This window comes from Eurosta solidaginis, chromosome 2 (genome assembly GCF_040869045.1).
Source record: "Eurosta solidaginis isolate ZX-2024a chromosome 2, ASM4086904v1, whole genome shotgun sequence".
In the NCBI taxonomy this organism is placed as follows: domain Eukaryota; kingdom Metazoa; phylum Arthropoda; class Insecta; order Diptera; family Tephritidae; genus Eurosta; species Eurosta solidaginis.
This window is the reverse complement of record NC_090320.1, coordinates 79,125,670-79,149,755: the sequence shown is the minus strand read 5'-3', so window position 1 is coordinate 79,149,755 and position 24,086 is coordinate 79,125,670. Positions and strand designations below refer to the sequence as shown.

General features: G+C 43.2%; 1 protein-coding gene and 1 pseudogene across 1 annotated transcript; both read left to right on the top strand.

The window, feature by feature from the left end:
- The window catches only part of LOC137241540 (T-complex protein 1 subunit eta-like), a 166,032-nt pseudogene that overhangs the window by 88,333 nt on the left and 53,613 nt on the right, over positions 1–24,086 (top strand).
- Positions 69–2,141, top strand: LOC137242233 (ribosome assembly protein METTL17, mitochondrial). The gene is made up of 4 exons (XM_067769597.1): positions 69–1,020; positions 1,346–1,561; positions 1,622–1,908; positions 1,971–2,141. The coding sequence occupies exons 1-4, from the start codon at positions 235–237 to the stop codon at positions 2,107–2,109; spliced, it is 1,428 nt and encodes a 475-aa protein (XP_067625698.1). The 5' UTR covers positions 69–234; the 3' UTR covers positions 2,110–2,141.

Sequence of the window (24,086 nt, the reverse complement as noted above, 5' to 3'; positions counted from 1 at the left end):
GTAGATACGCAGAACGAAGCAATTTTGAACTCGTGAATGTGGAATCTGAGTAGGTGATTATTAGTGCAATACAAAAGTACTCAACAGTGCGTTCAGAAAGTTATCACTCAACGATTGTGACGATTGGTCAACAGTTAACTGTGTTCACTGAAAGCGCTCATTATAACTACAGCTGATGAGCCGGTTTTTATATAAGTCTTAGATGTATTTTGATTTTAAAAATAAACACACGCGATGAATATAGGCTTAAAGCTAGTTACCTGTATACGATATGATACTTCCAAATATTTTGTGCGAGGGACTTGTAAGATTGCTGTGGAATTGGACCCAATCCTGGTTGCGAAAATAGAAAAAGCTGAGCTAAAACCACGGCACCATCCTGGCATTATTAAAGTCGGACCGATTGAGTTGCCAATAAATTTGCGCCATGCTTTGGAGCGTGTAATTGGTGACTACCCCATAAAATCTATTTTAAAAGACTGCCAGCAGTTAAATCAATACATCAAAGCTCGTCATCCTCCTATTGAACAGTTGGAATATAATAAAAAAATTAAGTCGGTTATGGAGGAAGTTAATCGGCGGATGCCTCTGGAAGAACTGTCGTTTCTCGGAGAAGAAGAAGGCCTACAATGGAGGAGAAAGCGTGATAATTTAATCAAACGCTTTATGGCATATCGTACCTATGCTTGGAAACCAATTGAATATGGCCCTTATGAATCTTTAGTTTACGCAATTGGTCGAGGTGCCAAGGAATACGGAGTTCTCACAAATATATTACAAGAGTTGAGACAACGCGATAAAGAGTTTCAACCGAGAAGTTACTTCGATTTTGGTTCAGGAGTAGGTACCGGGATGTGGGCGGCTAGTAATTTATGGAGAGACTCAATTTTTGAATATTACAACGTGGATAGTTCTCGAAGTATGAACGACTTATCTGAGTTAATATTACGAGAAGGGCATGCAAATCAACAAATGATTCTGCGTAATGTTTATCACAGACAATTCCTACCTGCTATAGAGGTTTGTGCATATGTACATATTGACAATAAGTTGGTCCTTGTATATCAAAATCAATAATATAGTAGGCTATATAATATTTATACGTAATCCTATTATTACTAAATAAACCAATCAATTAATATCGCCATCTGAAGTTTAATCGATGTCGGCTATTAGAAAATAAATTAAGTTTATATAAATTTTTTAAGTCTCCATGGAGAAATTAGAAATTTTGAGTCCTGGAAAAATTCTGCAATATGATTTACAAGGATCACCCTAATAAACTCTACTTACTGCAAGGATGCTAATTCTTACATATATGCCTATGTGAATGAACCTTTTTCAGACAATGTATGACTTGGTTGTCTCATCCTATACCCTTTTTGAGCTACCCAATGCCGAAAGCCGTAAAGAAGTGTTACTCAACTTATGGAAAAAATGCTGTGGATATTTAGTTATTGTGGAAGAAGGTACACGTCGTGGTAGTGAACTGGTTAATGAAGTTCGGGATTACGTTTTGCAATTAGAAAGCAACGACCTTAAAGGGGAAATTCTAGCTCCGGTAAGCCATATATTTGGCATATATTTTTATATGTAATATTTCACTATAAATTGCTTTCAGTGCCCACACAACTTAACGTGTCCGAGGCTCACTAATGAAACCGATCGCACCCCATGTAATTTTCAAGCTGCGTATGCTCCTTTACGAGTGGGTGATGTAAAAGACGAACGTCATACCACCCTTTATTCTTATATTGTACTTAAGAAAGGGAAACTGTCAGATGCCACTCGCGAATGGCCGCGAATAGTTCGTCCAACATTAAATAGATCAAAACATGTGATTTGTCGAATGTGTACAGTAGATGCTAAATTGCAAGAGGTTATATTTACGCAGTCTAAACATGGGAGGTAAATTGAATTTCGAAATACCGCCACAACTTAATTGGAATTGTTTTTAAAATTAATTATAGAGATGCATATCGATGTGCTAAAGCAAGCAATTGGGGCGATAGGTTGCCAGTTACTTTAGGTGGCGAAATACCAACCATAAGGAAAACGTTTAAACGAAAGGAAAATTTGATGAATGAGCAAATATATAGTTTAAAATAAGAAAATACAAATAAAGCTTATGATTTACTGCAGCCAAAGTCTTTCAAGCCATACACAACTTAGTTCAAAATGTTGAAACCTTTCTTTAAATAGTAATCTATGCAAAAAACGCTTATAACCTAACTACCCTTTTTCGTAAACTTCGACGATTTCAAAGTCTAAGAGCCCTTGACTGCCAGACCTTCTTCATTTTATAAAAGCTGAAATTTCGCTCCTTATGGAACTTGGGGTGTGGGATAGGGAGGGATGGCCTGAAGGTTTAATGTGGCCATATAAATCGTTCCCGAGATGGTCGGGCTAGTACCTTAATGTGGCTTTGTTACCGGAGCGTACCGGATACGTTTCCGGCAAAGGACCATCACATCGATAACACTCCCCAAAGCCTTCGGGAGTAAATTTATAGCTACAACAACATGCATGTACGAATTCGTTAATTATTTAAAAAAAAAGTCTGTAATTATCGACTGAATGTACAATTTAGCGAGTTCGAAATAGTACTGCTCAATTTTATCGATCTCGAGAATAAATTGATTTGAAGGCATAAGTGCCCTACGGATAGTATCAGTGGAATCAATGACTTCCTTATGGCTTGGAATATTATCTGCAACACTATTAGGAGGTTCATAATCGGACGACTCTTTTATTATTGAATTTTCTCCTGGGAAGGCTTCTGCGATTATATGTTCGTCAGTAGATTCTCCGTAGCAGGCGAGAATGCATAGAATCGATAAATGAATAGTAATATGGTTAATACAGTAAATTTAGTTAGAAGCCAAATAAATTGGTGTATGAGAAGATTCAAAATAGAATTTTTTTATTTAGTGTTTATAAGAGGGAAAACTACAAAACAAAAAACGGGAAATGCTTATAAGCGGGGTGCTTTGTGAGGTTGACAATTGGATTTGGAGAAGCTATATGTTGCGCTGACAACCGGAAAGGGTTGCGCTACACAACACCTTGAATCTTGTATTTTAGTCGCCTCTTACGACAGGTATACCTACCGCGGGTATATTCTGACCGCCTAACCCGAAAAATGCTTATAAGCGGGAAATACTGAATTCAAAACTTCCAAACTTAAAACAACTTCCAAGCTTTCAATTTGGTTTGCACTATGATTCAAGCTTTATAGAATACCAGTATTCCCACCTCAGGTGGAAGTTTTTCCTGACGAAATTTCAGCTTTTATCATATACTACACATATGGACAAAAAATTTCATTATTTAACGTATGTGCTCTTTAATGATATGCCAAGCCCATAAATTTATTGAAATATTTATTCAAATCTTATTAGTTATTACAATGTATTAGCTTTGTTATATCACAGAAAAGCTTTAAATCAACGCTTCAATGTTTTAAATAAATACGATTAAAGTAAAATTGGTACCAAACTATGTGGACAAAAGTGTTCGTCACCTTGAATTAATTAATAAAAATAATGAAATATAATAGTTTATAATATTTGGTTTGTCTTTCTTTGGACTATAAGCTTCTTGAAGCCGATTAGGCATTGCCGCATTGAGTCTAGCAAATGTCTTGTAGCATCAGGACCGATTTTTCCCCATTCTTCCTTTATAAATTCTTTTAGTAATTTTTTTGTATGTTATACATATGGCGTTCTCAGATCTTTCTGTCAAAATGATCCCATAGATGTTCTATTGTTCGGTGATTGTGGGGGTGTTTTTGAGGTGTGGGAAGTGTTATATAAGATCCACAAACGAACAATTTGCAGTATGCTTGGGGTCGTTGTCGTGCTGAAAGTGATAATCGGATTCTATACCTAGCTTTCGTTTCCCAAGGCACTCGATTCTATGTACCGGAGCTACTCGGGATTTTTCCCGACCAAGGACTGTCATTTCAGTGTAACCCCATTTAATTTGTTGCGTCCCTCCCACAAATTGTCATCCTCCCAGCAGCTCCTTGCAGCGGGACTGCTCCACATTCTCTTGTTCCGGGAAGGTATCGAATCCAATCCGGGCCCCTCCCCTTTTCCCGGTCCTGAGAAATGGTTTTGCTACGTCTGTCGGAAAAGAATCTTTTTAGGACGGTCATACTCTTGTCAGTGTGTCTCGTGCAAGGGATGGTTGCTTCGGACAGGTTGTTCTTGGCTAGATCCCAAAACCCGACGTCCACGTAACTTTTATAATTCTTTTGTGGCCCCTTGCTGTTCACGCCCAAGGGCGTCCCGTAGTCCATAACAGCAGTTGCGTCCTAGCCTTTCACAACCCAGGCGTAGTCACCCGTCACGTACTCACAGAGTGACGACGTCTCCCCCGTTGTACTTCAGAATTCTGCAGTTAAACTGTAATGGATTAACTGGGAAGATCACGCCGATTTCATGAAGCGACACAACATCCGCATTGCTGCGATTCAAGAGACTAAACTCACAGTAAGATCTGCCCTGCAGACTTGTTCTGGGTATATTGTCCAGGGAAAAGATCGTGAGAGCGGAAATGGAGGTGGCCTCGCGTTTACCGGCCGCAGGAGCAATGTCTTAGAACGTCAAGTCTTATCTGTTCGGTCAGGCAATGCAAACATAGAAATCATCAACATCTACTTCCCTGTTGTTGTTGTTGTTGTTGTAGCAATGCTCGCCCCACCTAATAGCCGCGACCGATCACAAATTGTCATCAATATCCTCTAACGGGAGTCCAAGGAAACTTGCCGTTTCAACAGGGGTGGACCATAAGGAAAGGGGTGTTAGAGGCGTTGGTGCCACATTACAATTAAAGAGATGGTTGGTGTCATGTGGGGACACATTGCAAGCAGGGCATACATTTTGTATGTCGGGGTTGATTCTGGATAGGTAAGAGTTTAACCTGTTACAGTATCCAGAACGAAGTTGAGCAAGAGTGACACGCGTTTCCCTGGGGAGTATGCGTTCCTTGTAATGTAACTGCTTGGTCCGGGGCGAGAAGGGTGGCGGTTAGGCATGGTGGTAGCCCGGCTGAGGCTCGTCGGCGTTGAGGCGCGGTTCTTGCCACCTAACTCGACCCACAGTCACAAAAACAAAATTAGGAGTTCATGCCTAGGTTAGGAAAACACAGAGACTAGAAAAAGTTAGCGACAAAAGAGAAGAGAAAAGGAAAGCGGGAGAAGACTGTCCGTGTCAGGTGGAGTCATCCCACCCCTCTTGTTCATGAGGCATGAACAACCTTGAACTCCACTTTGACTCCGATAACCGAGTGGAGTTCCCTTATCCTGACATAGTCCGTCCGTGAAAGTCAAAGGTCGGGCCTAACCCATAGTCTGTCAGTCTAGTCGCAACACCTCACCCATTCCTAGTGTGCCGCAAGGGCAACACCCACACTAACACCAAAGGGACTTAAAGGGCCGACATTTTACCTACAGTCGCTTCAACTAAAAACTCCAAAAGGTACCATTACCTTTGCTTACAATGTTTTATTTCAAAATTTCAGTATTAACTTACGTGCTAGGGACCTCAATTCTGTAGAGCGATATGACTTATATTAGCTTATTAAAATCTACCCTTACCAAAAAAGGGATATTGAAATTCAAATAACAAAATCGACAAAAAGGATGGCGGAACTAAAATGCGCTTAACCTAAACTTATTTCAAGAACTCTCTTTACCAAAACAACTAAGAAATCAAGGCAAAAAGCAATTCAATTCAATAAAAACAATTAGAATTATAAAGAAATAGAAATATAATAAAACTTCCTAGGGGAACACCCTTTTTAGCTAACACTCCGTATTTCTTTACAGACACAGTAATTCATTAAGAAATCTGAGCATGAGCAAGTGAAAAAAAGGAATATGTAAATGAAATGAGAGATCATAGAAAAATATTATATATTACCGTTTTCTTTAACTCTCTACACTCATCTGCAGTCCAGGTACCAAGGCTGAGGTGATGTGAGCTGAAAAGAAAAGAAGGAAAGAGAAAAAGTCCTACTCGTTTTCCACCAAATTTAGTGTTCTCTTCGGTTGGCCACATGGGACCTTCAGTTCCGGTTTACATGAATTAAAATGTGTACGCATATTTTATCGCGATCGCGTTGATTGATAAAAAAATTGCATAAAAAAAATATGCGAACGCGAAAAATAAATGAAATAAAACAAATGGTGAGAAGTGAGTTGGGTTGGTTATTTGTTAAAAACCAGGATGATCAAATAATAGAAAAAGACATTTAAGAAAAGAAAAAGGAATTGAAAGTAGCAAGAAAAGTGTGAACAAAAGTGTGGAAAAAGAATGTTGAGGCAAAGATGTTTTGTGTGTGGTGTTCATTTAAGGGGCAATAACAGCATGTTGCTATAAAAGAACAAAAAAAAATTAAGAATTATACGGAAGGAAAGAAACAAATACAAAAAAAGCAATACAAGAAGTATAATGGAAGCAGAAGATGTTTGCATGAAAAAAAGGGAAATTCCGTAAAGGAAGCGAGTAACAGAAATGATAAAAAAAAGCTCTCTTTTGTAAAGCAAAACAAAAAAAGGTTAATGCAAAATTACGAGTTTGCCAAACGTAAGTAAAAAAAAAAATGAAAACTGATAAATTAAAAATAAACAAAATGCAACAGTGAAAAACAAGTGAAAACTAAATTGTATAAACTTAAAATTTTGCAGCAAAAAAAAACTTATAGAAGTCTGTGTGACAATTATTGGGTAAGTGTTAAAAACAAAGATTTAGATATGTATATATAAGAAAGAATGTAGGGAAATAGAAATAACAATCCCGATAAAAAATTTATGTGTGGAGGGAATTACGAAACGAATAATATGGTGCTTAGTCTAAAAAGAATGGTTGTTAGAATTTAAAAATTATACGGGTGTTTTCCGGTCTCTGTGGTACTTGATTCCCTTTTAGTTGGTGGTGTTGTTGCGGCGAATTCGTGGTAGTGGGGAGCACGCTCTCTACCTGGCGATCTTCTCCCGACTTCGATTGCTCAGTCTAGCTGTCCTATGAACCAATCCACACCAGTGATCGGATAACAATTACTCACCGCGATGCCTTCTTTGGTGTGACGTGATGTTATAATAGATAAAATGATGTGATGTGCGGTACTGCGATGTATGATAGCGTGATGTGATGGAGGAGGATGTGATGTAATGATTGTGCTGTCGAGCCTTCTTTTCAATGATTTACCTTCTTTTCAATAATTTACCTGTGTTTGTGTTTTTAGATGTTGCGTGGTTATTGTTGGTATGATTGTTGCAAGTCGTTGTGCTGGTTTTATGGTGAACGTGGTTTGTTGTATTTCGCTGGTGTGTTTGCGATGGGCTTCTGTGGTTATAATAAGTGGTGTGGTTGGTTCTGGGTGTATGATAGTTTGCGGTGTTGATGCGTATTTGTCTTTGGATGTTTGGTCGTGAGTGCAGGTGGATGATATTTGGTGCTGCTGATGTGTCTTAGTGTTTAGATGGCTAGTTGTGAATGCGGGTGAATGTTTTCTGGTGGTGGTGTGTATCTGAGTTTAGGTGGCTGGCCGTGGCTGCGTGTGAAGGTGAATGTATGTATGATCTTGGTGTTGTTTGCGTTTCGATGTATCCTTTTACTTAGAGTCTGGTTATGGAGTTTTGTACGAGGGAATGTATGTCGACTTGGTATTCGGTGCGGTGTGCTTTAGTTTAGGTTTGTGTGCTTGCGGCTCAGTGTGTTGATCTTGAGTGTTATGGGGTGCTTACCGGTCGGGTGGTTATGTTTGGCTACGGTGCCTCACACCGGACGTGCTGGTGAATCTCCAAGCTAATGGTATCGACGTTCCTGCAGCGAAAATCATAAAACAAAATATATAAGTCGGCTGTACATACTTTACTTGGTTGAAAGCAATTTAGTCCCGTTTTCTCACGTAACTTCCAAGGTTTGTCTGGCAGACAAAATTTCCACTTAGGGCAGAAAAAAAAAACCTCTAAAGTTCACCTGAGAAAACGTAATTAAATTTGTCCTCGGATTTAGTCACTTAAGGGAGGATGGTTTCACTTACCTGTGTTATTGGTGGTGACTCCGTTGGTGGTTAACTGTTGTCATCCGCTAGGTTGCGGAACCTTTTTTTTTTTTTTTTATTCACTAAGTAGGCCGTTCCTTAAGGGAAACGGTAACTTTGCACTTAAACTTTTAACCTCTTTTTTTTTCACTGCACTCGCGGCTTAAAGCATACGCACGTCGCTTTCACTTTAGACTTTTGAAAGGGAAAGATGGAATGGTGGCCCTTTTATAGGCAATCTTTTTTTCCACTGCCACTACCGTTTTGCGTTGACTGCCAAACCATTTTTCTTCTTGTTCAAAGTCACTCAAAGATCCTGGAAGGCTTTGAACATGTTGAATGGAATGTTAGGTAAGATAACCACACACACATACACATAATACAGAGGCGATTTGCTGTTTGTTGGCACGCTTACTTGCAGAAATAGCTTTGAGTAATCATGCAAGTGCAGGGGCGTAGTTTATACAAAGGCTGTCGTTACATCCTCTTCTGCGAGTTCTGGATATTTTTCTTCAAGTACTGGATTCACCGGGCAATTCTCGACATAAAGGTCCGACGCCTGTCTATGGAGTTCACCAAGGACCTGCTTGTGTTTTTCCGCTTCATACGGCTGGGTTCTCAGGTGCCGTATTTCCTCAAAATGCTTACGGAGATGACTCCTTAGGCCCCTAGGCGGTGCTGGTTCGTCAATCAGATGTCTGTTGGGATGCCCAGGTTTCTGGGTATTCAACAGAAACTGTTTGGTCAGCATCTCATTTCTCTCCCTGATGGGGAGTATTCTCGCCTCATTATGCAGATGGTGTTCTGGGGACATAAGAAGACAGCCCGTGGCGATTCTGAGAGCAGTATTTTGGCAGGCCTGTAGTTTCTTCCAGTGGGTGGTTTTTAGGCTTGGCGACCATATGGGTGACGCGTAGCACGTAATCGGCTGGCTAATTGCTTTGTATGTGGTCAAGAGCGTTTCTTTATCTTTTCCCCAGGTACTGCCAGCAAGGGATTTGAGGATTTTATTACGGCTCTGAATTCTTGGAACAATTGCGGTTGCGTGCGCACCAAAATGTAGATCCTGATCAAACGTCACACCCAAGATTTTGGGGTGTAGGACAGTCGGTAGCGTAGTGCCATCGACGTGGATGTTCAATATGGTCGACATTTGGGGCGTCCATGTTGTAAATAAGGTCGCGGAAGATTTAGTCGGTGACAATGCCAGGTTTCGCGAGGCGAAAAAACTGGAGAGATCAGGGGGAAAGCCGTTTATTTTATTGCATAGCTCATCGATCTTTGGGCCTGGGCCTGTGGCCATTATTGTGCAGTCATCGGCGTAGGAAACGATTGTGACTCCTTCCGGTGGTGAAGGTAGCTTAGATATGTAGAAATTAAACAAAAGCGGGGATAGGACACCACCCTGTGGCACCCCTTGTTTAATTCTCCTTTGTTTTGATTTTTCGTTTCTGAATTGCACCGATGCCTGCCGACCACCCAGATAATTTGCGGTCCACCTTTTAAGACATGGGGGAAGGGTAGACCCTTCCAGGTCTTGCAGTAACGAGCCATGGTTGACCGTATCAAAAGCTTTTGATAGGTCTAACGCTACGAGTACTGTTCTATGGTGGGGATATTGATTCGAACCGCAATTTATCTGGGTGCTAATGACATTTAGCGCGGAGGTAGTGCTATGGAGTTTTCTGAAGCCATGCTGATGAGGGGCTAGCTGCAAATGTGCTTGGAAATAAGGGAGCAAAATGGCTTCAGGCGTCTTTGCCACTGGCGATAGGAGAGATATCGGACGATATGACTCACCTACGTTAGCTGGTTTCCAAGGCTTTAGTAGCGGGACCACCTTGGCCATTTTCCATTTCTCGGGTATGACAAAGGTGGAAAGAGGCAGGTTGAAGACATGCGCTAAATATTTGAAACCCTCTTTCCCTAGGTTTTTAAGCATCGGCATGGCTATGCCGTCTGGGCCCACTGCTTTGGATGGTTTAGCGCGAACAATGGCGTCCTCAACCTCTCTAGCGGTGATGGTAATTGGTGACGCGCTGAGTTTGTGTTTATGTGCGTGTCTATTGGCTCTCCGTCTATCTTTGTCGACCGTAGGATGCATTATATATTGTCGGAAGAAAGCGCTCGCGCATTTTTTCGCATCCGACAGCACTTTATCGCCAAAGGCGATGGAAACTTTGTCTTTGTGCTTAGTCGGATTCGATAGGGACTTTACGGTGGACCAAAGTTTACCTACACCGGTAGAGAGGTTACAACCTCTTAGGTGCTCTTCCCATTTCGCCCGCTTGTGTTCGTCCACAAGCAATCTGATGCGTTGCTTTTTTTTTTTTTTTTTTTTTTTTTTTTTTTTAATGGACGTTGTGGCAGCGCGCTGCCCTCAAGTGGCCCAATGAAACCAGGCTAATCCTGTTCACGCGATCGATTTATATATATATATAATAACTTTTTTTTTTTTTTTTTTTTATTTTGCCGAGTCTTTGATGGGCAGCGGTTTGTCAAGCGTCACGATCTGAGACTGCTCAGCTACAGAAGAAATTTCATCAGCCAAGCGTAATACTTAAAGAGAACAGAAGCAAACGTATTATACATTAATTTAGAGAGGTGAGAACAATCTTTTTTATAGAAAAAAGGGAGTCCGAGCTATCAAATGTGTTTGAGTGAGAGTTATAATCTTGGCATAAACGCCGAAAAGGTTCATTTTGTTCGAAATTCGTTCTACATTGTTTCAGCAGAAGAGGTTTGAAGTGTCTCGATGTCCGAGAGGGAACGCAAAAGTTCACTTCATTCAGAAGGAATGGGCTCGAAATTGATCCATTTAAAAGTTTTGTCATAAATATCACACCAAGCATTTCCCTTCGACTAGCAAGAGTTGGAAGATTGATAAGCTTTAATCGATTAGTATAAGGTGGAAGATTAGTTAAAGAGTCCCATTGGAAATTTCTTAAGGCAAATAGTAAAAATTGTTTTTGTATTGATTCGAGACTGTCTGCATGGACTTGATAACGCGGATTCCAAATTATCGAGCCGTATTCTAATATTGGCCTAACTAATGTTGTAAAAAGTGCTTTAGTTATGTAAGGGTCGTTAAATTCTTTTGACCACCGTTTAACAAATGCAAAAACACCTTTACCTTTATTCACTGTAGCATTAATATGAAGATTGAAACTAAGTTTGGAATCCATCATGACTCCCAAGTCAATAAAATTATTTACAGTTTCTAGACTATAGTTGTTAATTGTATATGAAGCTGGTGGCGAAACTCTCCGAGAAAAACACATGAATTTACATTTTTTGAGATTGAGCGGCATATAATTTACATTGCACCAGGTAACCAAGTGATTTAAATCCATTTGAAGCAAGGAATGTTCCTCAACCGAGGCACATGATTTGAAAAGTTTTACATCGTCTGCGTACATCAAGATTTTTGAGTATTTAATTGTACCAGATATATCGTTTATGAACAACAAGAACAGAATCGGACCAAGATGGCTGCCCTGAGGAACACCAGAAGAAACATTGATGACCCCAGAAAGTGTATTTTTAAAGATTACTTTTTGCGTACGATAACCAAGATACGAAGAAATCCAACATATAAGACGGGGTTGAAAACCGAGTTGACTGAGCTTATGAATAAGTAATGGGTGTGATACTTTGTCGAAAGCTTTACTGAAATCGGTGTAAATTACATCAGTGTGAAGGCCTTTTCTAAATCCATTAGAAACGTGGGTGGTAAATTCTAGTAAATTGGTGATAGGTGATTTGCCCTTACAGAACCCATGCTGCGAGCTTGCAATTATGGGGGAAATAGGGAATGTTAGGTGGTGGGTAACAATAGCCTCAAATAACTTTGGGATAGCGGATAACTTTGCTATGCCCCGGTAGTTTTCTATTGAAGACCTGCTTCCATTTTTATGAAGCGGAATAAGAAAGGATTCCTTCCATATTGTTGGGAAAACGCCATAAATTAAAGATAAATTAAATAAATCTGTTAGCGGCTGATAGATGTTTGCGGCACATTTTTTAAGAAAGTGTGTCGGGATCCTGTCGGGGCCGTATGAATATGATACTTTTAAAGTTTTTAAATAAGATAATACATCTTCTGAAGATATAAATGGAGCTCTGATTGAATAACATGAATCAATATGGTATGGGTATTCATTAGGAGGAACGTTGGTCTCAATAGAGTAATTTGATTTGAAAAATTCCGCAAAGAAGTCGGCGATCTCTTGATCATCGCTGGAAATATTATCTTGGAATTTCATGGATGATGGAAACCCTTTCACCCTGCGTTTAGAGCTTACGAATCCGTAAAATGCCTTCGGGTTGCAAGTTATATTTCTTTTCATTTTACAAAGATAAGCTTTGTAACACTTTTTGTTCAATTGAAAATACTTGCAGCGTAGAATCGAGTACTGTAAGTAATGGTTATGTAAACCCGTCTTTTTGAACAACTTGAAAGATCGAGACTTTTTATTCTTTAAAATTTTCAGCTCTTTAGTGAACCATACTTGGCTTGTATCGGAATGTACACAAATCCGCTTAGGTACGTATTTTTCAAAAAGACAGTAAATGGTATTGTAAAAGTGAGAAACGCTTTGCTCCACATCAGCATTAAATGTTGGCCACACTATTCGAGATAGATCACGATTTAATTTTTTAAAATTGGCCTTCGCAAAGTCGAAGCGATAACTGGAGTCGTACCGCCGACTTATATCCCTTATTTGGGGGTCGCCTGGATCAAGCTGTCTTATAAGGTCGCGTTCCCTCGCTAAGCTCGCGGCCTCCGCCGGGAAGTGGGGCCGGATTTCGGGAATTCTCCCGGCGGGAATGAAATGTGCCGAGGCGGATTCAATGACCTTACGGAAGGCACGCTCCCCTTGGCGGGCATCAGTCGGGATAGGGAGGGCAGCAAAGCTGCTGTCTGTTGCAGATTTATATTCTTCCCACTTTCCTTTTTTGAAGTTTATGAAAGTGCGTTTTTCGGTGACGATGAAGTCGGCGGTACGCTCGAACGAAATAAGTATGGGCAGGTGGTCGGATGCCAATGTTACCATCGGCTGCCAGTTGACGCAGTTTACGAGTTCTGCGCTCATGATTGAGATATCTGGCGAGCTATGACAGCTTCCTACCATACGTGTGGGGGCGTCTCCGTTTATTGTGCAGAACGTCGTTTCGTCTATTTGATCCGCCAACATCTCACCCCTACTGTCCGCCCGCAAGTTTGAATGCCATAGGTCGTGATGGGCATTGAAATCGCCTAAGATAATGCGATTGTTGCCAGTGAGTAAGGCCTCGATATTAGGGCGGTATCCACTGGGGCAACAGGTGACAGGAGGGATGTAGATGTTGATGATTTCTAGATTTGCATCGCCTGGCCGGACAGATAGGCCTTGACGTTCTAAGACATTGTCACTGCGGTCGATGCCAGGATCAAATATATGATATTGCACAGAGTGGTGTATAATAAACGCGAGGCCGCCTCCATTTCCGCTCTCGCGGTCTTTCCTGTGGACATTATAACCAGAGCAGGTCTGCAATGCAGATCTTGCTGTGAGTTTAGTCTCTTGAATCGCAGCAATGCGGATGTTGTGCCGCTTCATGAAATCGACTATCTCCGTAATCTTCCCAGTTAGTACATTACAGTTGAACTGCAGAATTCTGAAGTGCATGAGGGGTGACGCCGCCACTCTAGGGGTAAGTGAAGGGTGACTACGCCTAGGTTGTGGAAGGCCAGGACGCAATTGCTGTTGTGGCCTTGGGACTGGGCGCTCTTGGGCAAGCATTGGGGTACCCGGATGATTTGGGTTTGCGACTTGGCAACATGGCGCGATGAAACCCGTCGACGGGTTGCCGTCGCGGAGACCAGAACATCTAGGAAAGTGGCACCACCCAAGGCAGGAGCTGCATTGAGCGGATGTCGCAAACCTATATATTCTGTGCTGGCAGACGGTGCAAACGGAGGCAGGGACTAAGATTCTGTTTCCCTGACCTGCACGATTGCTGCCAGAAAAGAGGGGGGAGAAGAAGACGGGGGCAGGGGCTGATGCTCAGCATTGCTACCAGATCTACTACGAAGGTAGTAGTTATGAGTGGTATCGGCTGTTTGAGTTGTTGGCGCCGTAGGGCGCGAGCAGCAGCGGGTACTTGTTGTGGCTTGCTGAGCAGCGAAGCTGCTGGAAGGTAGTGGGGATACGCTTAGGCGTAGACTACGGGACGCCCTTGGGCGTGAGCAGCAAGGAGCCACAAAAGATTTATAAAAGTTACGTGGACGTCGGGTTTTGGGATCAAGCCCAGAACAACCTGTCCGATGCAACCATCCCTTGCACGAGACACACTGAACAGAGTATGACCGTCCTAAAAAGATTCTTTTCTGGCAAATGCAGCAAAACCATTTCTCAGGACCGGGGTCAGGAGACGGACCCGGATTGGGTTCGATACCTTCCCGGAGTAAGAGAATATGTAGCAGTCCTGCTGCAAGGAGCTGCTGGGAGGATGACAATTTGTGGGAGGGACGAAACAAATTAAATGGGGTCACACTGAAATGACAGTCCTTGGTCGGGAAAAATCCCGAGTCGCTCCGGTACATAGAACCGACTGCCTTGGGAAGCGATCTACATCCCTCCTGCCACCTGTTGCCCCAGTGGATACCGCCCTAATATTAGCGCTTTACTCACTGGCAACAATCGCATTACCTTAGGTGATTTCAATGCACATCACGATCTATGGCATTCAAACCTGCAGGCGGACAGCAGGGGTGATATGTTGGCGGATCAAATAGAAGAAACGACGTTCTGCACAATAAACGGAGACGCCCCCACACGTATGGTAGGAAGCTGTGACAGTTCACCGGATATATCAATCGTGAGCGCAGGACTCGTAAACTGCGTCAACTGGCAGCCGATGGTAACATTGGCATCCGACCACCTGCCTATACATATTTCGCTCGAGCGTACCGCCGACTTCATCGTCAAAGAAAATCGCACTTTCATAGACATTAAAAAAGGAAAGTGGGATGAATACAAATCCTTTACAGACAACCGCTTTGCTGCCCTCCCTATCCCGACTGATGCTCGCCAAGGGGAGCGTGCCTTCCCCAAGGTAATTGAATCCACTTCGGCTCGCTTTATTCCCACCGGTAGAATTCCCGAAATTCGGGCTCACTCTCCGGCGGAGGCCGCAAATTTATCGAGAGAACGTGACCTTATAAGACAGCTCAATCCCGGCGACCCCCAAATAAGGGATATAAAGCAACGCATCAGATTGCTTGTGAATGAGCACAAGAGGGCGAAATGGGAGGAGTATCTAAGTAGATGTAACCTCTCTGCCGGTGTGGGTAAGCTTTGGTCCACCGAAAAGTCCCTATCGAATCCTTCCAAGCACAATGACAAAATTTCCAACGCTTTTGGCGATAAAGTGCTGTCGGATGCGAAAAAACGCGCGAGCGCTTTTTGCCGACAATATATAATGCATTCTACGGTCGACAGAGATAGACGGAAGGCCAACACGCACATAAGCATAAATTCAGCGCGTCTCCAATTACCATCACCGCCAAAGAGGTTGAGGATGCCATCGGTCATGCTAAACCATCCAAAGCAGTGGGCTCAGACGGCATAGCCATGCCGATGCTTAAAAGCCTAGGGAAAGTGGGTTTCAAATATTTAGCGCATGTCAACCTGTCTCTATCCACCTTCGTCATTTCCGAAAAATGGAAAATGACCAAGGTAGTCCTGCTACTAAAGCCTGGGAAACCAGCTAACATAGGAGAGCCGTATCGCCCGATATCTCTCCTATCGCCAGTAGCCAAGACGCATGAAGCCATTTTGCTCCCCTATTTCAAAGCAAATTTGCAGCTAGCCTGTCATCAGCATGACTTCAGAAAACTCCATAGCACCACCACCGCGCTAAATGCCATTAGCACCCAGATAAATTACGGTTTAAATCAAAACCCCCACCATAGAACAGTACTCGTTGCACTAGACCTATCAAGGCTTTTGATACGGTCAACCACGGCACGTTACTGCAAGACCTGGAAGGGTCTTCCGTTCCCCCATGTCTTAAAAGGTGGACCGCAAATTAATTGGGTGGTCGGCAGTCATCGGTGCAATTTAGAAACGAAACATCAAAACCAAGAACAATTAACAAGGGGTGCCACAGGGTGGTGACCTATCCCCACTTTTGTTTAACTTCTATATATCAAAGCTACCCTCGCCACCAGAAGGAGTTACTATCGTTTCCTACGCCGATGACTGCACAATAATGGCCACAGGCCCAGCCCCACAGATCGATGAGCTTTGTAACAGAATAAACGGCTACCTCCCTGATATCTCCAGTTTTTTCGCCTCGCGAAGCCTGGCATTATCACCGACTAAGTCCTCCGCGACTTTATTCACAACATGGACGTCCCAAATGTCGACCATTTTTAACATCCACGTCGATGGCACTACGCTGCCGACTGTCACACATCCAAAAATCTTGGGTATGACGTTAGATAAGGATCCACATTTTGGTGAGCATGCAGTCGCAATTGTACCGAAAATCCAGAGCAGTAACAAAATCCTCAAATCTCTTGCTGGCAGTACTTGGGGAAAAGACGTAGAAACGTTCATTACCACTTACAAAGCAATTGGCCAGTCGATTGCATGCTACGCGTCCCCTATATGGTCGCCAAGCCTAAAAACTACACACTGGAAGAAGCTACAGGCCTGCCAAAATACTGCTCTCAGAACCGCCACGAGCTGTCTTCTTATGTCCCCAGAACACCATCTACATAATGAGGCGAGAATACTCCCCACCAGGGAGAGAAATCAGATGCTAACCAAACAGTCCCTGTTGAATACCCAGAAACCTGGGCATGCCAAAAGACAATTGATTGATGAGCCAACACCGCCTAGGGTCTTAAGGAGTCATCTCTATAATCATTATGAGGAAATACGGCATCTGAGATCTCAGCCGTATGAAGCAAAAAAACAAAAGCAGACCCTCAGTGAACTCCACAAACAGGCGTCGGACCTTTATGTCGGGAATTGCCCGGGGAATTCAGTACTCAAAGAACAGTACCCAAAACTTGCGAAAGAAGAACGCACACTCCCCAGGGAAACGCGAGTCACTCTAACTCAACTTCGATCTGGATCTTGTTGCAGGTTAAACTCTTATTTATCCAGAATCGGCCCCGACATACAAAATGTATGCCCTGCTTGCAATATGTCCCCAATGACACCAACCATCTCTTTAATTGTAATGTGGAACCAACGCTTCTAACACCCCTCACATTATGGTCCACCCCTGTAGAAACAGCAAGTTTCCTTGGACTGCCGTTAGAGGATATTAATGACAATTTGTGATACCTAACCTAAAATGTTTATAAGCGGGAAATACTGAATTCAAAACTTCCAAACTTAAAAACACTTTCAAGCTTTCAATTTGGTTTGCACTATGATTCAAGCTTTATAGAATACCAGCATTCCTACCTCAGGTGGAAGTTTTCCCTGACGAAATTTCAGCTTTTATCATATACACATATGGACAAAAGTGTTCATCATTTAACGTATGTGCTCTATATTAATATGCCAAGCCCATAAATTTTTATTGAAATATTTGTTCAAATCTTATTAGTTATTACAATGTATTAGCGATTAAAGTAAAATTGATACCAAACTATGTGGACAAAAGTGCTCGTCACCTTGAATTAATAAATAAAAATAATGAAATATAATATTTTATATTTGGTTTGTCTTCCTTTGGACTATAAGCTTCTTGAAGCCGATTAGGCATTGCCGCATTGAGTCTAGCAAATGTCTTGTAGCATCAGGACCGATTTTTCCCCATTCTTCCTTTATAAATTCCTTTAGTAATTTCTTTGTATGTTATACATATGGCGTTCTCAGATCTTTCTGTCAAGATGATCCCATAGATGTTCTATTGTTCGGTTATTGGGGGGGGGGGGGGGGGGGGGGGGTGTTTTTGAGGTGTGGGAAGTGTTATATAAGATCCACAAACGAACAATTTTCAGTATGCTTGGGGTCGTTGTCGTGCTGAAAGTGATAATCGCATTCTATACCTAGCTTTCGTTTCCCAAGGCACTCGATTCTATGTACCGGAGCTACTCGGGATTTTTCCCGACCAAGCACTGTCATTTCAGTGTAACCCCATTGAATTTGTTGCGTTCCTCCCACAAACTGTCATCCTCCCAGCAGCTCCTTGCAGCGGGACTGCTCCATATTCTCTTGCCCCGGGAAGGTATCGAATCCAATCCGGGCCCCTCTCCTAACCCCGGTCCTGAGAAATGGTTTTGCTGCGTCTGTCGGAAAATAATCTTTTTAGGACGGTCATACTTTTCTCAGTGTGTCTCGTGCAAGGGATGGTTGCCTCGGACAGGTTGTTCTGGGCTAGATCCCAAAACCCGACGTCCACGTAACTTTTATAATTCTTTTGTGGCCCCTTGCTGTTCACGCCCAAGGGCGTCCCGTAGTCCATAACAGCAGTTGCGCCCTAGCCTTTCACAACCCAGGCGTAGTCACCCGCCACGTACTCACAGAGTGACGACGTCTCCCCCGTTGTACTTCAGAATTCTGCAGTTAAACTGTAATGGATTAACTGGGAAGATCACGGAGATAGCCGATTTCATGAGGCGACACAACATCCGCATTGCTGCGATTCAAGAGACTAAATTCACAGTAAGATCTGCTCTGCAGACTTGTTCTGGGTATATTGTCCATGGAAAAGATCGTGAGAGAGGAAATGGAGGTGGCCTCGCGTTTACCATACACCACTCTGTGCAATATCATTTATTTGATCCCAACATCGGCCGCAGGAACAGTGTCTTAGAACGTCAAGTCTAATCTGTCCGGTCAGACGATGCAAACCTAGAAATCATCAACATCTACATCCCTCCTGCCACCTGTTGCCCCAGTGGATACCGCCCTAATATTAGCGCCTTACTCACTGGCAACAATGGCATTACCTTAGGTGATTTCAATGCACATCACGATCTATGGCATTCAAACCTGCAGGCGGACAGCAGGGGTGAGATGTTGGCGGACCAAATAAAAGAAACGACTTTCTGAACAATAAACGGAGACGCCCCCACACGTATGGTAGGAAGCTGTCACAGTTCACCGGATATATCAATCGTGAGCGCAGGACTCGTAAACTGCGTCAACTGGCAGCCGATGGTAACATTGGCATCCGACCACCTGCCTATACTTATTTCGCTTGAGCGTACCGCCGACTTCATCGTCACAGAAAAACGCACTTTCATAAACATTAAAAAAGGAAAGTGGGATGAATACAAATCCTTTACAGACAACCGCTCTGCTGCCCTCCCTATTCCGACTGATGCTCACCAAGGGGAGCGTGCCTTCCCCAAGGTAATTGAATCCACTTCGGCTCGCTTCATTCCCACCGGTAGAATTCCCGAAATTCGGCCTCACTCTCCGGCGGAGGCCGCAAATTTAGCGAGAGAACGTGACCTTATAAGACAAGACAGCTCAATCCCGGCGACCCCCAAATAAGGGATATAAAGCAACGCATCAGATTGCTTGTGAATGAACACAAGAGGGCGAAATGGGAGGAGCACCTAAGTAGATGTAACCTCTCTGCCGGTGTGGGTAAGCGTTGGTTCACCGAAAAGTCCCTATCGAATCCGTCCAAGCACAATGACAAAATTTCCAACGCTTTGGCGATAAAGTGCTGTCGGATGCGAAAAAACGCGCGAGCGCTTTTTGCCGACAATATATAATGCATTCTACAGTCGACAGAGATAGACGGAAGGCCAACACGCACATAAGCATAAATTCAGCGCGTCTCCAATTACCATCATCGCCAAAGAGTTTGAGGATGCCATCGGTCATGCTAAACCATCCAAAGCAGTGGGCTCAGACGGCATAGCCATGCCGATGCTTAAAAGCCTATGGAAAGTGGGTTTCAAATATTTAGCGCATGTCAACCTGTCTCTTTCCACCTTCGTCATTCCCGAAAAATGGAAAATGGCTAAGGTAGTCCTGCTACTAAAGCCTGGGAAACCAGCTAACATAGGAGAGCCGTATCGTCCGATATCTCTCCTATCGCCAGTAGCCAAGACGCTTGAAGCCATTTTGCTCCCCTATTTCAAAGCAAATTTGCAGCTAGCCTGTCATCAGAATGGCTTCAGAAAACTCCATAGCACCACCACCGCGATAAATGCCATAAGCACCTAGATAAAATCCGGTTTAAATCAAAACCCCCACCATAGAACAGTACTCGTTGCACAAGACCTATCAAAGCTTTTGATACGGTCAACCACGGCACGTTACTGCAAGACCTGGAAGGGTCTTCCCTTCCCCCATGTCTTAAAAGGTGGACCGCAAATTAATTGGGTGGTCGGCAGTAATCGGTGCAATTTAGAAACGAAACATCAAAACCAAGAACAATTAACAAGGGGTGCCACAGGGTGGTGACCTATCCTCACTTTTGTTGTTACTATCGTGTCCTACGCCGATGACTGCACAATAATGGCCACAGGCCCAGCCCCACAGATCGATGAGCTTTGTAACAGAATAAACGGCTACCTCCCTGATATCTCCAGTTTTTTCGCCCCGCGAAGACTGGCATTATCACCGACTAAGTCCTCCGCGGCTTAATTCACAACATGGACGTCCCAAATGTCGACCATTTTGAACATCCACGTCGATGGCACTACGCTGCTGACTGTCCCACATCCAAAAATCTTGGGTATGACGTTAGATAAGGATCCACATTTTGGTGAGCATGCAGTCGCAATTGTACCGAAAATCCAGAACCGTAACAAAATCCTCAAATCTCTTGCTGGCAGTACTTGGGGAAAAGACGAAGAAACGTTCATTACCACTTACAAAGCAATTGGCCAGCCGATTGCATGCTACGCGTCCCCTATATGGTCGCCAAGCCTAAAAACTACACACTTGAAGAAGCTACAGGCCTGCCAAAATACTGCTCTCAGAACCACCACGAGCTGTCTTCTTATGTCCCCAGAACACCATCTACATAATGAGGCGAGAATACTCCCCATCAGGGAGAGAAATGAGATGCTAACCAAACAGTTCCTGTTAAATACCCAGAAACCTGGGCATGCCAAAAGACATTTGATTGATGAGCCAACACCGCCTAGGGTCTTAAGGAGTCATCTCTATAATCATTATGAGGAAATACGGCACCTGAGAACTCAGCCGTATGAAGCAAAAAAACACAAGCAGGCCCTCAGTGAACTCCACAAACAGGCGTCGGACCTTTATGCCGGGAATTGCCCGGTGAATTCAGTACTCAAAGAACAGTACCCAAAACTTGCGAAAGAAGAACGCACACTCCCCAGGGAAACGCGAGTCACTCTAGCTCAACTTCGATCTGGATATTGTTGCAGGTTAAACTCTTACCTATCCAGAATCAGCCCCGACATACAAAATGTATGCCCTGCTTGCAATATGTCCCCAATGACACCAACCATCTCTTTAATTGTAATGTGGAACCAACGCTTCTAACACCCCTCACATTATGGTCCACCCCTGTTGAAACAGCAAGTTTCCTTGGACAGCCGTTAGAGGATATTAATGACAATTTGTGATACCTAACCTAAAATGTTTATAAGCGGGAAATACTGAATTCAAAACTTCCAAACTTAAAAACACTTTCAAGCTTTCAATTTGGTTTGCAAGCTTTATAGAATACCAGCATTCCTACCTCAGGTGGAAGTTTTCCCTGATGAAATTTCAGCTTTTATCATATACACATATGGACAAAAGTGTTCATCATTTAACGTATGTGCTCTATAATGATATGCCAAGCCCATAAATTTTTATTGAAATATTTGTTCAAATCTTATTAGTTATTACAATGTATTAGCGATTAAAGTAAAATTGATACCAAACTATGTGGACAAAAGTGCTCGTCACCTTGAATTAATTAATAAAAATAATGAAATATATAGTATTTTATAATATTTGGTTTGTCTTCCTTTGGACTATAAGCTTCTTGAAGCCGATTAGGCATTGTCGGATTGAGTCTAGCAAATGTCTTGTAGCATCAGGACCGATTTTTCCCCATTCTTCCTTTATAAATTCCTTTAGTAATTTCTTTGTATGTTATACATATGGCGTTCTCAGATCTTTCTGTCAAGATGATCCCATAGATGTTCTATTGTTCGGTGATTGTGGGGGTGTTTTTGAGGTGTGGTAAGTGTTATATAAGATCCACAAACGAACAATTTGCAGTATGTTTGGGGTCGTTGTCGTGCTGAAAGTGATAATCGGATTCTATACCTAGCTTTCGTTTTCCAAGGCACTCGATTCTATGTACCGGAGCTACTCGGGATTTTTCCCGACCAAGCACTGTCATTTCAGTGTAACCCCATTTAATTTGTTGCGTTCCTCCCACAAACTGTCATCCTCCCAGCAGCTCCTTGCAGCGGGACTGCTCCATATTCTCTTGCCCCGGGAAGGTATCGAATCCAATCCGGGCCCCTCTCCTAACCCCGGTCCTGAGAAATGGTTTTGCTGCGTCTGTCGGAAAAGAATCTTTTTAGGACGGTCATATTCTTGTCAGTGTGTCTCGTGCAAGGGATGGTTGCCTCGGACAGGTTGTTCTGGGCTAGATCCCAAAACCCGACGTCCACGTAACTTTTATAATTCTTTTGTGGCCCCTTGCTGTTCACGCCCAAGGGCGTCCCGTAGTCCATAACAGCAGTTGCGTCCTAGCCTTTCACAACCCAGGCGTAGTCACCCGTCACGTACTCACAGAGTGACGACGTATCCCCCGTTGTACTTCAGAATTCTGCAGTTAAACTGTAATGGATTAACTGAGAAGATCACGGAGATAGCCGATTTCATGAAGCGACACTACATCCGCATTGCTGCGATTCAAGAGACTAAACTCACAGTAAGATCTGCTCTGCAGACTTGTTCTGGGTATATTGTCCATGGAAAAGATCGTGAGAGCGGAAATGGAGGTGGCCTCGCGTTTACCATACACCACTCTGGGCAATATCATTTATTTGATCCCGACATCTGTCGCGGGAACAGTGTTTTAGAACGTCAAGCCTTATCTGTCCGGTCAGGCGATGCAAACCTAGAAATCATCAACATCTACATCCCTCCTGCCACCTGTTGCCCCAGTGGATACCGCCCTAATATTAGCGCCTTACTCACTGGCAACAATCGCATTACCTTAGGTGATTTCAATGCACATCACGATCTATGGCATTCAAACCTGCAGGCGGACAGCAGGGGTGAGATGTTGGCGGATCAAATAGAAAAAACGACATTCTGCACAATAAACGGAGACGCCCCCACACGTATGGTAGGAAGCTGTCACAGTTCACCGGATATTTCAATCGTGAGCGCAGGACTCGTAAACTGCGTCAACTAGCAGCCGATGGTAACATTGGCATCCGACCACCTGCCTATACTTATTTCGCTCGAGCGTACCGCCGACTTCATCGTCACAGAAAAACGCACTTTCATAAACATTAAAAAAGGAAAGTGGGATGAATACAAATCCTTTACAGACAACGGCTTTGATGCCCTCCCTATCCCGACTGATGCTCGCCAAGGGTAATCGCATTCCCCAAGGTAATTGAATCTACTTTGGCTCGCTTCACTCCCACCGGTAGAATTCCCGAAATTCGGCCTCACTCTCCGGCGGAGGCCGCAAATTTAGCGAGAGAACGTGACCTTATAAGACAGCTCAATCCCGGCGACCCCCAAATAAGGGATATAAAGCAACGCATCAGATTGCTTGTGAATGAACACAAGAGGGCGAAATGGGAGGAGCATCTAAGTAGATGTAACCTCTCTGCTGGTGTGGGTAAGCTTTGGTCCACCGAAAAGTCCCTATCGAATCCGTCCAAGCACAATGACAAAATTTCCAACGCTTTTGGCGATAAAGTGCTGTCGGATGCGAAAAAACGCGCGAGCGTTTCTTGCCGACAATATATAATGCATTCTACAGTCGACAGAGATAGACGGAAGGCCAACACGCACATAAGCATAAATTCAGCGCGTCTCCAATTACCATCATCGCCAAAG